The 16,978-nt window shown below is 36.2% G+C and overlaps 1 protein-coding gene across 2 annotated transcripts in view; it reads right to left on the bottom strand.

Moving 5' to 3' along the window:
- Tbc1d8b (TBC1 domain family member 8B) overlaps positions 1 to 16,978 on the bottom strand; it is an 84,809-nt gene that overhangs the window by 40,026 nt on the left and 27,805 nt on the right. For both annotated transcript variants that reach the window (XM_004659159.3, XM_045140526.1), the window contains exons 6-7: positions 15,302 to 15,509; positions 11,888 to 12,052 (exon numbers count right to left, since the gene is read on the bottom strand). In XM_004659159.3, the coding sequence (XP_004659216.2) occupies positions 11,888 to 12,052; positions 15,302 to 15,509 (373 nt within the window). The remainder of the gene's footprint in view (positions 1 to 11,887; positions 12,053 to 15,301; positions 15,510 to 16,978) is intronic.

The raw sequence follows: 16,978 nt of genomic DNA, 5'->3' as shown, positions 1-16,978 counted from the left end.
TAGTCTTAGGGATCTAGAAGAATATACACATGTGCACAGCTCTAAGCAGCCAGAGGAAAGAAATGGGACTGAAAAGAGCCTTTATAATTTAACTCTAATTGTCTTTGAAACCAGGAGATGATAGATAAGGCTGACTCATAACTGACCTGAAGTATGAGTTACATCACCACACAAAAGATTTCTGGGCAAAAAAGATGGAAGACTTAAAGGCTTAAGGCATTTAAGGAAATCTGATCCATAATTGAGTGATCACTAAATTCTATAGCCTCAGATGGTGATCCCAGGAAGGAAAGCTTAAAAATAAACACAAGACAAGGCTGAGGAGATGATTCAGTGGATAAGTGATTGCCATGTAAACATGAGGACCTGAGTTTGGATCCCTAAAACACATATCTGTGGGTGGAAGTGGAGGTGTAGAAAGAAGAATCTGCAAGAAGCTAGGGGACTAGCTAGCCTGGCAAAAAGCAGTGGTGAACAATGTGAGAACTGCCTCAAGGAGGTGAAAAGTGACTGACACCTGAAACATTTTCTCTACCTCCACACACATGCCATGGCACACTTGGACCCACATACACACAGAGCACACAGAGCGCACGCGCGTGCGCGCGCACACACACACACACACACACACACACACACACACACACACACACTCACAGTAAACATAAAACAAAATTTTTAAAATATTTTTTAAATTTTTATTTTAGAGAGAGAGAATTGGCATGCCAGGGCCTCAGCCACTGAAATCAAATTCCAGACACTTGTGCCACCTAGTGGGCATGTGAAACATTGCTCATGCCTCAACTTTGTGCTCTTCAGCCCAAACAAGAACATCTCTTCAGTTCAAAACAAGACTTTTTTAAAGCCACCAACAAAAAATGTTTCTGCAGAGCTCGATGACTTAGTGGTTAAGGCACTTGCCTGCGAAGTCTAAGGACCCAAGTTTGATTCCTCAGCACCCACATCACCCAGATGTACAAGGTAGTACATGCACCTGGAGTATGTTTACAGTGGATAGAGGCCCTAGTGTGCCCATTCCCTTACTTCTTTCTCTCTCAAATAAATATTTTAAAAATGCTCCTGCAGGTGACTAGTTGTTGGATTTTATATACAAAGTGAATACAGCAGCTATTATAAACATATCCAAAGACATGAAGAAAACCATTTAATGAATAAAGGACCCATGGTCTGAGGAGATAGCTCATTCAGTAATGTTCTTGCCTCAGAAGCACAAAGAAGTATGATGACCAGAGTTTGAATCCCAGAATCCATGTAACAAGGCCACTTATGGTGGTATGCATTTGTAATCTTGGCACTGGGGAGGTAGAGACAGGTGGGTCCCTGGGGTTCACTAACCAGCCAGTCTAGCCTAATTGGCGACCCTAATGAGAGACCCTGTCTCAAAAAAGGGTAGGCAATGTTCCTGAGGAAAGACACCAAATACATGCACAACCACACACATAAAAAATAAGGATCCAGATTCTCTCTTCGTAGGCCTACAGAGTCCCCTGAATAAGGTCAGTAAAACTTTTCTGTAAAGGCTAGAGTGCGAATATTTTAATTTTTGTAGACTATACAATCTGTAATCAATTCTGCCACTATACTGATAAGGCAGTCCTTGACAAAACAACTGAATAACATGGACATGTTTCAAAACCTTATTTACAAAAACATATCAGAGGTCACCAAACTCACTTCCAGAGGATGGAGGATGATGAGGCCATTGGATTTAAGGGACCAAGGAACCCATATAACTTTGTGGAGTTAAACCCAATGGCTTCACCATAACCAACTTTCATTCAATTGTGTCCTGGGGAAGAAATAAATTCATGTCATGTTAAGACTGGGTTTGGGGGCTGGCAGGATTGCTTAGTGGTTAAGGCATTTGGCTGTAAAGCCAAAGGACCCAGGTTGGATTCCCTAGGACCCACGTTAGCCAAATGCACAAGGGGGCACACACATCTGGAGTTCATTTGCAGGTGGCTGGAAGCCCTGGCTTGCCCATTCTCTCTTTCTCTCTCTCTCTTTCTCTGTCAAATAAATAAATAATAAAATATTTTAATAAAAAAAGACTGGGTCTAGGGGTTTAGTAGTTACACACCATAACTACTAAAGAAGGTATAAGAGGATAAAATGACCTTGAAAATTAGTTGATATTCATTTTTTACCTTGACAACTAAGTAACAGTGCTGACAGGCAATACAAAGATAAAAATTCTCAGGGAAGACAACCTATGTGAGCCAAATGACAGCAGAGTGGAAGATATGATTTGCACTGTGAATGAAAATGGTCACCAGCAAACAGAAACTGGAAACTAAAAGTTTGACTAACAATGTAAAGGGAGAAAGGATAGAAATGTACCATTCACCTGGTGGCCTGTCTCTTTCCTAATAACATACTTTATATTCCCCTCCATTTTTATACCTTGATTCCAATGGAACCCCTACCTGGATTTTCTTTCCCACTGTTTAAGTCCTACCATTCTTTTGAGACTTAATGAAATTTCTGCTTGCTTCACTATGCAAAGAAGTAACAGGCCCTCTTTGCAAGACTATAAATTTGTTTATTTAATTTATTGCTGTGTATAGAATGAGATCAGGGTCTTATGCTTCCTATACAGGCACTCTACCACATGCTACATCCTCACTGGACACATAATCCTGATATTAAATCTTGACTCAATCCAAAAAGAAGCTATAGAATAAACTATTAAATGTAAATGAGTCAAAATTTGCAAGGCATAGAAATGTTGTGTTTCATTCCTAATGTTTCTACAAGACAGAAAATTCTCAAAATAAGAAATGGCTCACACAGAGAAATAATAGCCAGGGCCACTATTAATAAAACAACTAAACCCAAAGGTACTATAAAGTGTTTTCATAAACCTCAGAAAAAATTAAGGTGGTGCTTCCGAGACCCTTTCATATATACCAAGAAGTTTCTAAGAAAGCATTTAGAAGTCCTTTCCTACTGAACAACAGAGTCTCTAAGAATCTTAAGAGACGTTTGTCCAAGGTCAAAAGCAAAGGGAAATATTGTTTTTATTTAATGGAAGGAATTTATAAATTGATTCAGTAGAAACTCACATATCTCTAAAGGAACACTTTTGGCTTTGAATAAAATTAACTGAGTGTATACCTGGGAAAGAAAATACAGGACCCAGGGCTGGAGAGATGTTTTAGCGGTTAATTGCTTGCCTGTGAAGCCTAAGGACCCCGGTTCGAGGCTCAGCTCCCCAGGTCCCACGTTAGCCAGATGCACAAGGGGGCACACGCGTCTGGAGTTCGTTTGCAGAGGCTGGAAGCCCTGGCGCGCCCATTCTCTCTCTCTCCCTCTATCTGTCGCTCTCAAATAAATAAATAAATAAATAAAATTTAAGAAAATACAGGACCCAAAAATGGTGGCCAAAAGATATAAACAGACTCATATTCAAAGATATAAACAGAAAAGAAACCTGGGGAATGTAACTCAATGTGTAGAGTACTTGCCTAACATGCACAAGGCCCAGAGTTCTATCTTTAGTACCACATAAACCAGGCATGGTAACACATCTCAACACTCAGAAGGTAGAAGGAAGGTCAGAAGTTCAAGGCCACCATATAAGACACTGCCTCAAAAAAAATGGCAAATAAACATACATAAGATGTTCAAAAGTATATGTTATTCACTAACTACAAATTATATAACATTGCACATCTATTAAAATATCAAAAATTAAAAAATGACAATACCAAATGACCTTGACTATGTGGAACAAGAATTGTTGCTAATTTTTGATGCAAAATGGTATGGCTGATTTAGAAGGTAGCTTAGCTATTTTTTACAAAGGTTATACATATTCTAACATACAATGTAGTTCAGTTACTAAGCTCTGAGTTATATATTCAAACAATTTGTATTAATTAAACTTAATTAAACCCACATAAAAGCACACACATCAATGCTTATAGAAACTTTAGTCATATATTGCCCCAAACAGGAAGCAATCAAACAAACTTGTATCTCTCAATAGGTAAATGTATAAATACGATAGTATATCTAGAAATGGAATAGATTCAACAATAAATGGACTAGACAATAAAGTGGATGGGAGGGCGGGGAGGGCATTGAAGGGTGGAAAACAGTAATCTGGACCCAAATGGCAATGGTACCATAAAATTCTACTTCCTAAAAGACAGACCAAATGGCTGAACCTTCACTAGACCCTTACAGGAAACACCTGAACCACAAGACACTGGAGAGGGTAGGATCAAGACTGACCTAAATCTCCTACATCTTCCCTCCCTCCCTCTCCCCCTCTCCCCTCTATCTCTCTCCTCTCTAACTCTTGTATATTAGTTATCTTTTTCCTCAATTTCTTAGTGGACACTGACCTGTAACCCCCACTTCCAGCTTGGGCCTACCATCCACAATGAGCTTTTGATCAGAGAAACCTACAAGGTTTCCCAAAACAATGACAGACTTCTGTCAGAGTACTTGATGACCCACCAAAGGCCAGTGGTAAGACCCTATTGCTGAAGACTCCATACGCAGCTGACGCGTAAAATGGAATGACATGGCTGGAAGCCAGGAGAGAGTCAGTCCCCAGACACTCAGCGTGTCTAGTGCCAGAAGGCACTACATAGGCAACTGGGGGAAATGACCAAGATCTGTCCAAGCAACGCATTGTTTAACCTAATTAGCAACAAATAACCGGATGTGATGCCCACACAAGTGCAATAGTGGTACACAGCCATGGTGAGGAACCAATTGCTCTTGATTTGGCTAACTGATCCACTAAGTGGTACTAGACCCATAGCTGGAGCTGGGAAACAAGTCAGAACCATACCCAAACACAAGCCCACTCTACAATATCAAGCTACCATCAATCACGGGGTATAAGAGGGCCTACACCTATCATACTGTCTATCAAAAAAGTAAGTGTTATCTCAATTTTCTGGGTGCTAACTTACTCTCCATTGGAGAATCTGCTTCTCTTTTCCAGATAGATGCAGATCCTAAGAAGAGAGCTGCCCCAACATACCTCAAAAGGGCCCAACTGAAACTAAGGACAACTGGCGAAATAAGCAAGGGTGATGTTTTCCTGTGTACCGGATACCAGCACAAAGGGGAAGGAGATCAACGCAGAGAAAAATCAACTCCTACCAAATCAGAGAGCCAAAGCCTCAGAGGCCCCCAACACCTCAGCACTGAAGCAGACCAAAAATGAACCCAACATGGCTCAGGGAAATCTTGCGGAAGAGGGGGCAGAAAGAATGTCAGAGTTACATGTTGGGTGATGATTTGCAGAGACATTTATCATACTAATAACTGGGGGCTAACTCCACAATGCACGACCCATTTTCATTAACAAGGAGGGTCTAATGGGAGGGGGTAGATCACAGATGAGCCTAAATAATGGTACCAAACTGCCTGTATTCACTGAAATGAAAACTAATAAATTAAATTAAAAAAAAAAGAATAAGTAAAACAAATGAAAAAAAAAACCCAAAAAACAGAGACTCAGAAACTTGTGGGAAACCATGAAACCAATGATATAAGACATATGCATATTAGAATTCTGAGAAGTGAAGAGGCCAAATAGACTAGAAAGAATATTTGAAAAAATGATGACAGACTTATAAATTTCATAAAATATTAAACATAATTGAGATTTCATGTTTAGAGAGGATCCTACCCTAAAATCTCAATCTCTCTTTCACACACAAAAACACACACACACACGCACACGTGTGCAAGCGCGCGCACACACACACACTTACACACACATAAATATTCCAAAATCGACATAAAATCTAAAATCCAAAATGCTTCTGATCCTAACCATTTCATGGCACAGTCAGAATGCAGTGGGGATGGAAGTATGGAAAGAAACCCAGAGAACTGACAGTCCAATGACGTATTTGAGGTAAGAAAGGACAGCAAGCTAACATGACAATTAAGTGCAGGTAAATAGGTAGTTATCATGTTGATGGTATCAGGTAAAGGAACACAGGGAGAAGGAACAGGAAAAGATTTCACTTAAATGTTGGGGGCTAAAGGTATGGCTCAGTGGTAAAAGGCACTTGCTAGCAAAGTCTGATGGCCTGGGTTCAATTCCCCAATACCCATGTAAAGCCAGATGCACAAACTGGTACATGGATATGGAGTTCATTTGTAGTGGCAGGAGGCCCTGGAGTATCCATACATATTCTCATTCTTTCCCCCTCTCCCTGTCCCTCTTCCTGGTCTGCTTAGTAATCTTTCCCCCACCCCCCCCCCCAAAAAAAAGAAATGTTGAATTTACGGCTGGAAAGATGGCTTAGGGTTTAAAACATTTTTGAATTTGAAGTACTTTTGGGACATCTAGGTATATCATATTAGATAGTTAAATAGACATGAGTTTTCAACCCAGGACACAAAGTCTGAGCTGGAGACCTAAATTTGGAAATTAGTATACAGGTAGTAAAATAATGATAAACTACTGACAAGGAAAACTTTGGAGATATAGAACATGTTTTTCAACCAGGATGGGAAGTCAGTTCAATAAGGAAAAGTTAAAATGCATGGTGCTAGGACATAAATAACCAACCACATACCAAAAACATACTTGGACTCCTTTTCAAACAACACATAAAAATTAACTCAAAATGAGTCAAATCACAAAATTCAAGTGATGAAATCTTTACTATGTTGATAGAAGTTCCTCAAAGTATGCACATAATGCCACATGCACAGAGTGGTACATGCTTCTGGAGTTTGTGCTGGTGGGAGGCCCTGATGTGCCCATACACACTCATTCTCTCTCTTTCTCCCTCCTTCCACCAATGTTTTTATTTCTAGACTCCTAAATTTATCACAATTTCTTCCTGTTTGGATCACACTGCCTTGTTTACAATAATTGTAAAGTAAGGTTTAAAGTTAATTGTCAGTCCTCCAATACTGTGTTGTTTCTTTTTTAGACAGTCTTATATCTCATGCTGGACTTGAACTCATAATCTTCTTGCCTCAGCCTGTCAAGTGCTGAATTTACAAGCTTGTACCACCATGCTCAGATTTTAGTATTATTTCATTTGGATATCTTGCATTTTCTTGTGAATTTTATTACTCCAAAATTTATATTTTAATATTGATCAGCCAATTTCAGTGAATTAACTATGCCAAAGGATTATCAGAAATTTAATAGCTTAAAAAAATGAAAAGCATATCCATGGCTGAGGTAGAAGAAAATTAGTAGCTTATAGTCAAACTAACATATTAGTTTGAAACCACCCAGAAGGGTCATCCAGTGAAAGATCATAGGGTAATAAGGTTAAAATAGGATTCAGGGAAAGCTCAGGAGTATTCAATTCAATATATGTACGAATACAAGGATTAGATAAAAGAAGCTAATAAAGGGAAACTGATTAATGAAAATAGAGATTAAATTTTAACAATTCCCAAATGTTTGGAAGATCTTATTTTGATAAATTATGGACTTTACTACTTAGTATTAAATTTAGCTATTTTACCAAAGAATTGATTATGTTTTGAGAAATACAGATAGAAAAATTGATGAGTGTAGTGTAGATTTCAAGTAAGATACATTTTTCTGGTTGAAACCATATGACTGAGACACCAATTTACCTATTGGTGTACATCTAAACTACAGATAAATATTCAAGAGGGAGAAGAAAAATAACATTTTTTTGAGGTAGGGTTTCATCTCATTCTAGTCCAGGCTGACTTGGAATTCATTATGTACTCTCAGGGTGGCTTTGCATTCACTGTGATCCTCTTACTTCTGCCTCCCAAATACTGGGATTAAAGGAATGCACCACCACACCCAGTTGTGAAAAGTAACATCTTAAAAAATAAAACACTAAATATAAATTTGTAAATATGCTAGTTATATACATGATTACCTCTTAAATATTCATAAAATCACATTAGCATAGTTCCTAGAAAGATGATGGCTTAAAACCATTTAATATTTGAATTGTTTAAAGAGTACAATAAAGTAGATTATTCAATAAATGAAATTTAATTTTTTTTTTACATTTTGCTTTGATTCTTAATGTGTGGCTAAACCACTTCTGTATAACCATTCATATGGGCGCTCATAATTATGACAGAAATAAATCTTATATTGAGATATTTTATGCCCCAGAAAATACAACTACAAAGCAACATAAATTATTGATTCTACACTAAGTATTCACAAATGTGTGTTTCTTTTTTTCTTTTCTATATCAGACACTCATTTTAGAAACAATATTAGTCTCGAGCAATGAAGGAAATACAGGGAAATCATTAGTATTTCTTTATTTGTAAAATTGTTATAAAGAACAGATTTAAAATAAAAATATTTCACATAGTATAATTAATAGTGACTTGGAGACAGAATTGATCTATAAAATAAAAAGTTGTAAAATACAGGAAATATTTATCTCAATTACCAGAAAGTTATTTTAAATGAAATATCATTTATAGTCCATAATTTAAAATGAAGTACTAATTTTGTTTCTATAGAAGTTTGGGGTTTCCTAAGTTGGAAATAAATTGATTCCTTGACATCTAAAATATCTATTTGTAATTTAACTTATACTCACAGAAAATACATTACCATATTTTTATTAAGACAAACAAAAGTCATGTGGGTTAAACTACTACTCCTGTCTGCATTATTATACAGAAGGAGAAAATAATTTCTTCTATAGCTTAAAAATATCCATTGGCTTTTTCTTGGTAATACTAGGTAAGTACTGTATTATATCACCAGCCTTGTTTTACTTTAAAAAAAATTCTGTGGTAAGTCTCCATAAATTGCTTGATTTGTCTCTAAACTCACAATCCTGAATCAGCCTCCCAAATAGCTGAGATTATAGGCCTGCTCCACCAGACTGTAGCTCCACTGGCTTTTATTTGAAATTCCAGAATTAGGCAACAAGTGAAAAGAATGCTCCTGGAATTCAGAACGAATTTAAAAGCTTAGAAGGTAAGAGAACTAATAAAATATATGTCTAAGTATAAGCTCAAAGTCTACCATTCTTGACATTCCATAGTCCTACCATAAACTCATAATAAAGTTTATAATTATCAAGTAAGGTATCTTTAATTGTGCTTTCTATTCTGAAACTACTTTGCCTGAAACTAAAGCTAAAACAGCCTGATTTTCCTACATTTAGTGTTTTCAAAAATTGTCTACTGAGGCAGTAGAGATTGTTCAGTGATTAAAGGTGCTTGCTTACAAAGCCTACCAACCCAAATATAATTCCCCAGTATATTCATAAAGCCAGATGCACATTGACACATGCATCTGTGATTGCAACATGTCTGTGACAACAGGAGGTGGAGTCAGGAGAATTCAAAGCTGGTGAGCTAACTACACTGGTGTTCATTTGCAGAGATCCTGTCTCAAAGAAAGTGGAAGAGGAACACAGACTCATCAAGGTTGTCCTCTGGTCTCCATATGCATTCATGGCATGCACATGTCCATACACATATGAATAAACAAAAATTTAAAAATTTTCTAGGACTATTTCTCAATTATATGTGTCAATAAAAGCAAAAGATTAATGTGTTTTTTAAGCAGTTGATTAGAATTTTGTAAAACTTCATGATGCACTGAGATTTTAGCATAGTTTTATTAAACTGTGGAATATTTTAATTGATGCTTATTTTAAATTTGGACAGAACTGGTACTTATTCATAATACCAATTAGTTCTGGAAGCATTTGTTCTTTGTATCACATTGTCTATGTACCCACAGGAAAAATTTCCTAAAGTCATTCCTTCCCATGTTCAGATTTTTAGACTTGTTGATTTAAGACTGCAATTTGGATTAGAAAGTCTTGTTAGCATAAAATTCACTGGGTTTGTGAAAATGTTAAAACAATAGGGTACTTTTTTTTTTAACTGTTTCAGTTAACTGTTTCAGTTAAGTTGGGTAGAGCTATAATAGATTGTACCATAATCTGTTATTTAGAAATCAAATTTAACTAGCTTTTATTCCAGGGATGAGGATTGAACCCTATACATGTCCCATGCTAGGCAAGTGGTCAACCACTGAAAAGTGTCCTTAGCCCATATCTCTCTTTTTTTGGAGGTAGGGTCTCACTCAAGCATAGGCTGACCTGGAATTCGCTATGTAGTCTCAGCCTGGCTTCCATCTCACAGGGGTCCCATCTCTCTGCTGCCCTAGTGCTGGAATTAAAGGCAGGAGCCACCATGCCTAGCTCAACTCATATCTCTCAATTTAAGAAGCTTTCTCTTCAATAATTTCTAAGATGTACTTTCAACAAAACTAGTCAATATTTTCACCAGTGATACGATAAAAATCTTCAGTGAAAATAAAACATGACACTTCAAAATTTCAAAGCAAATTACTTTCCATGCAAACTAGTATACTGACTTCTACGTTGTACATATCTCTATTAAAGTCTCTGAAATAGGTAAGAAAAACTAGAAATCCTTTGCATTCTGACATATCTGGAGAGACAATAAACTCATTTTGAAACAAAATTCTTTCTTGACAGCTGAGCATACCCAGTTTCCAGAGGCAAACAGAAATTTGGAGAAAATTCTAGTTGTGCATACTTTAGAGAGCAGAAAAATTAAAAGACAAAGAAAAAGACAATCAGAACACTGGATTTACCACACAGGCTAAATATAAAATAGAATAGAGAAGAAAAGTTGATATAAATAAGAATATGGGAATACTGGGAGACTATTATCAACTTAGGATATTTTACTCATGTTCTCACATCATACCAAGGAATAATCTGGGTACATACTGAAAAAGTAGGAGACATAGCAAAAAGTTATAACAAGAAAACTCTTGATAATAAAGATAAAACTTCTGCATCTGGAACTGAAGTGATGTATATATTTTGAAGTTTCATGTTTTCATCATCATTTATTAATAGGAAAGCTAGTCTACATATACTGAATAATAATTAAATTAGCTTACTGGTTTCAATCTACTTTAGAGTGATAAAAGGCTATGTACTTTAATCTAAATTAAGTAATATAGTAATCAAAGTCAATGGTTTTTTTTCTTTCAATCTATAATTAAAATATAAGTAGATAAATTTAGTATGTTTTATCAATCTGTGAAAACATGGAGCTCCTGGATAATGAAAATGAAAACTTATTTGAATTAAGTCTGTCTACATTTCCTTAAATGACATGTTAAAAAACCAAGCTCTGAAGCATTCATTGTTAAGAATATTTGCCTTCTCTAATATTTTGCTAGTAAATAAATATGCCACTGTTTTTCCTGGAGCCTGATTGTGTGAGTAAGTCTTACCTAGTAGATAGTAAATAAAAGTACTCATTCTGGTTTAAAGTTGCTATTTCCCTGTATCAGTAAAAACAAAGTTTCAAGGCCTTAAATTCCCAAATAAAGTGCAAAGTCAAATTGTATAAATGAAGAAAGTATCTATTGCAAAACATAAAATATAGTAGAAAGATGAAATTATAATATTTTCAAGTATGAATTCCTAAAACTGTTAAAATCTTTAATTTTGACATATATATATATAACATGATTTAGAAAATAGAATTTTTACAAATTTATACTTTTATAAAAAATAGAGGTATGGGCTAGAGATATGGCTTAATGGTTAGGGCATTTGCCGCAAAGCCAAAGGACCCTAGTTTGATTCTCCAGGACCCACATAAGCCAGATCCACAAAGGGGCGTATGCGTCTGGAGTTTGTTTGCAGTGGCAGACGGCCCTGGTATGTCCATTCTCTCTCTCTCTGTCTCTCTCTCTTTCACTCTCAGAAATAAATAAATAAATGTTAAAATAAAAGTTTAAAAAATTATAGGTATGAATAAGAAAAGGATTATGAATTCTTTTGGAAAGAACAAATCAGACAAATATAAAGTTGTCTTTAAAATTATTTGACTGCTGTAGACTTACCTCGGTGCTACTATCATATTGAGCAGAAGCTGCCCCACACTTGAGCCTAAGTTTTCCCACCAGTTGCTCAAAGTCTTTAACTTCATTGAAGCGAAAGGCTGTTTTTCCTTTGATGCTAATGATGACAGACTTGCTGGAATCATCAGTTTTATCCACAGCTAAGACCTGAGGGGGGTGGTGAGAAGATATGTCAGTGAAGTACATGCACTCTCATTGTGGAAACATTCAAGTAATATGGTTTGGCTTACTCTTTTATGGCTGAAAGTTCTGGTTTGACATATGGCTTATTAAGAAATAGACTTTGATACAAGGTATACTGTCATGCTCAAACAATGGTCCTTGCCTTAAGAAATGGTCCTCTGCCAGGCGTGGTGGCACATGCCTTTAATCCCAGCACTCCGGAGGCAGAGGTAGGAAGATTGCCGTGAGTTCAAGGCCACCCTGAGACTACTGAGTTAATTCCAGGTCAGCCTGGACCAGAGTGAGACCCTACCTCAAAAAACCAAAGAAAAAGAAAAAGAAAGAAAGAAAGAAAGAAAGAAAGAAAGAAAGAAAGAAAGAAAGAAAGAAAGAAAGAAAGAAAGAAAGAAAGAAAGAAATGGTCCTCTGAGCTCTACTATTCCTGAAGTCCAACGATTAACTTGTGTTTGTTTTCAGCTTTCCTTGAGTAATTGGTATGCTTCCCTCCAAAAGTACATACAGATTAACCAAACACGTTTTCACACAAAGATATCAATAGTTTATGCTTTCTTAATTGCTTTTAGTTTTGGACATAGACAATTTCCAGATGTTTGGTAGATCTTCATAAAATAATCTAAATTTGTTGATTAAATAAAAATTATTCCTAGGCTGTTAACATGTCATGGTTTGCTTGTTCTTTTAAGTGTTAGATATTTAACAATAAGCTATATAGGCTTTTGATGGTTTTGGTATGACCCATAATAGCACCAGGGAACTTAACTTACATGCTAGACAAAATGACTTTAAGCTTTTATATTATTATTATTATTATTATTATTTAATTTTTTGAGATAGGGTTTTGCTCTAGCCCAAGTAGACCTAGAATCTACTATATAGTCTCAGGGTGGCCTCAAACTCACAGTGATTCTCTTATCTATGCCTTCCCAGTGCTGAGCTTAAAGGCATGAGCCACCACACTTAGCTATATCATTCTTAAACTAGATCTGTTTCACTAAAGATAAAATATGATCAAGTGTGCCAGACATGGTGGTGTACACCTTTAATCCCAGCATGCAGCAGGCAGAGGTACAATTTCTGTGAGTTCAAGGCCAGCTTGGGCTAGACAGAGACTCTACTTGCAGAAAAACAAAAGAATAAAACAAACAGACATAACAAAACAAAAAGATGATCAACTGTGCATCCACACTTTTCTTCAAAACTAACATAACTGCCCTTATGGGTATTTGATAACTATATGAAGAAGCCAAAGCCAATACCTAGGCTCAAAGGCAATGCATGTTTTGGTCCCTGCTCCCAGATCAAACATGTCCCAGGAGAAAATGGACACCTCTAATGTGTCCTATAGCTTTGGTAAGTGACTTGTCTTCTTGATCAGAGAGCTCAAGGAGACCCTAAAAGCTTCTAAGGAAAGTCACATGCTCAGCAAGGCCCTGACTAATCCCAGCAGATGGCAGAAATGCTTATAAATAAATCACAAAATGCCTCCAAAATGTCTCTAAGTGTTACTCTTTTTTGAAATAGGGTGTCACTCTAGCCCAAGCTGACATGGAATTCACTCTACAGTCTCAGTCTGGCCTCGAACTCACAGTGATCCTCCTACTCTACCTACTGAGGTCTGGAATTAAAGGTGTACACGTAACACCATGCCTGGCAAGAGTTACTTGTAAAGAGCCACAATTGACCTTAAATATACATATATAGCTAAATGTTTACTACCTACTCAATCTTAAATGTCCAACAAGATTATAACCCAAGAACATCACAAGTAAACATTCAGGCCTAAATATAAATATCCACTCTTCTTGGTCATATGCTAAGGGCTCATAATACTAAGATCTTACATAAAGTTATGCTTGCTTCCAGCAGGATATTATTCTCTTCTACTTTCTTCATAACAATCATAATGTACTCACTGTTTACCTTTTATAAGTGTTACCTCAGGCTCAAAAGATAAGAGACCTACATGCAGATGGTAATGATATATAAGACTGGTTCACAAGAGACTTTTCATTATAGGTCTTGAGATAAGATTTCCTCCAGGGGAACTCTAACTGCCATGCCCTGCCACCATATTCAGCTTGAAGATCTTAGAGTGGTCTTTGCTGCATTTCCAGCAGTTAGGGTTTCCTTTCAAGATAAGTGAATGATACAGATTAGGAGCAAGGTAACTTTCTTTTGTTAAGTAATTAGTTTAGGGACACAGGCCAGAACATAGAAAATGGATGATGCCCTGCCCAGGCAAGACTAGAAGAGAACTCCATTTCCCCAAAACAGTGATAAGGAACAGCTTCCTGATTCTTCTTGTTGTTTGAGGTCTTTTTCCCTCGGTTGGTGAGCCCTTTCTGAGTCTGAACTCTCCACCTTGGCCTACCAAAACAGTTAAGGACCTTCATACACATTGGCAATGGGGTTCATCCCAACTGGATGCCTAGTTTATAAAACAAACAAACAAACAAAAACTTGATACAAATAGCCATGTGTATTTTCCTTCCTGAGGCCCCTCCCAGATGGGGGTGATATAGAATCCCTCTCAGCTTGGGGGTTTTTCTGCTTTTCTTCTGTTCTTAGATCTACTCTCTCTCTTAAAATAAATTTTTCATAATTTATAAAACAAGAAATTGACTTTGAGTAGTTATTGTACCAATGAAACCAGTCACCTCAGTTTAAGTTATTTCACTTTTCAAGGAAAAGCTTTAACTAACATGTACCCTTTAAAATTGATAATATAAATAACTATACACTATCCAGTATCAGCTACTATTTATTTTTCACTTATACAAAAGCTATCAATTATAAAATGTGATAATCTAAGTATTAATATTCATGTCTTAAATGTCTGGATAATCAAACTTCTTTTGTGTTATCTTAACCCTGTATATGGTTTTTAGATTTGCTATTTTCACTTTTTTTTTTTTTTTTTTTTTGGTTTTTCGAGGTGGGGTCTCACTCTGGCTCAGGCTGACCTGGAATTCACTATGTAGTCTCAGGGTGGCCTTGAACTCACAGCGATCCTCCTACCTCTGCCTCCCTAGTGCTGGGATTAAAGGCGTACACCACCACGCCTGGCCTATTTTCACTTTTGATAAGCACTGCAAGGCTTCAGTAAAAGAAACTGAAAATATCTCCTAAGATAATACTTTTATTCTGAAAAAAAAATCTGAATTCAAATTGATTTTAGATTACTAAAACTGATATGTGATCAATTTATATTACCTCTCGTAATGGAATGATTACGCTACATAGATTACCGTCCTGGCTAGCAAAGCAGACATAGTTTTCTGAAATGCACATTTTCCCGTGAGTACTAAAGTGGCTGAATGGCACCCACAAGAAACATTCATGTACTTCTTTCAGAGTCTCTTCTTTGGGTAGCCTAAAAAAGGCATTAAATTGTTCACTGTGGGCCCGATACTCCAAGCCCCTGTAGGAAAGAGAAAAGGGGAGGGTGGGGAGTAGGGTTTGAGTGATGAATTCTGAAGTGTATGAATATCCATCTCAATGAATCTACAAAATTTCTATCACATTAAATGATATGACCTTCAATGAACTCTGAAATGGAAAATAACAGATTCCTGGGCTGCAGGGATTGCTTAGTGGTTTACACACTTGCCTGTGAAGCCTAAGGACCCAGGTTTAATTCCCTAGTACCCACATAAAGCCAGATACACAAGGTGGCACATGTGTATATAGTTAATTTGCGGTGGCTAGAGGACCAGGCATGCCCATTCTCTCTCACTCTCTCTTTCTCTAATAAATAAATAAAGTAATTTTTCAATTTTTTTATTAACAACTTCAATAATTATAAAAACAAATCCTATAGTAATGTCCTCCCTCCCCCAAAGCATGGATTCTTAATCATTTCATTTTGTTTGCTATTTTCCCAAATTCATTTTATTGATTAAAATGAAACAGATTACAAATGAAAACACACAAAAGTTAGAAATAATGTAGGTCTCCAAACCATCTGTTAAGAGGTGATTTTCCAGAGGACTATTATTATACATTCAAAATACATGACTATAGCTAAAAACAATCTTTGATAACAATAGATTATATATTTGTTTTTTAGGAAACCAAGTATTATCAACTTCAAATAAAATTAAATAATGAAAATTTATGGCATCTTAGAGAGGAACAGTTTTAATAAAATACAATATTAATATCAAGGCAGGTAGGACTGGACAAATGGCTTAGATATTAAAGGCGCTTGCTTGCAAAGCCTGATGGCCCATGTTTGATTCCCCAGTACACAAGTATAATCAGATAAACAAAGTAGCATGTGCATCTGGAATTCATCTACAGTTGCAAAATACCCTGGTGTGTCTCCTCATTCTTTCATTTAATCACTCACTCACCCACTCTCTTCCTCTGATTGCAAATAAATAGGTATTTGAAAAATAAATAAAATTAAGCCAGGTAAATGCTAAATTAAGGTTTAAAAACAACCAAAGTAGAGGCATAGGATTAAAGTTGATACACAGAGATGAGGCTTGTTAACTGACATATAAATATATAAACACAAAGTTGTTGCTTTAAATAGCATGCTTTTTTGGGGCACCAAACACTTGTGCTAAGCAGCAATGCCATCTGGAGTAGTAAGCAAATTATGCAAGTTCTATCTCAAAGCAAACAAAGTGAAAATTAAATTCATCCTTCCTACATACACTATTTGAATATGTAATAATTATGTCTGTCATAATAATCCATATATATATATGACTAGAAAAATTATACTTTAGTATAATGGGGAAGGGATAAAAAAGTGAAATGGGGAAGTAAATATGATCAAAATACTATGTATAAATTATCAAAAATAATGTAAAATAAAATACACTAATTTTGACCACACTTAGGTTATAATTTGGTGGGCTATTTCTCTTCATTTAAAAG

Source organism: Jaculus jaculus, chromosome X (assembly GCF_020740685.1).
Source record: "Jaculus jaculus isolate mJacJac1 chromosome X, mJacJac1.mat.Y.cur, whole genome shotgun sequence".
NCBI classification, from domain to species: Eukaryota; Metazoa; Chordata; class Mammalia; order Rodentia; family Dipodidae; genus Jaculus; species Jaculus jaculus.
Note: the sequence above shows the minus strand (reverse complement) of the source record. Positions and strands in the feature narration are given on the sequence as shown.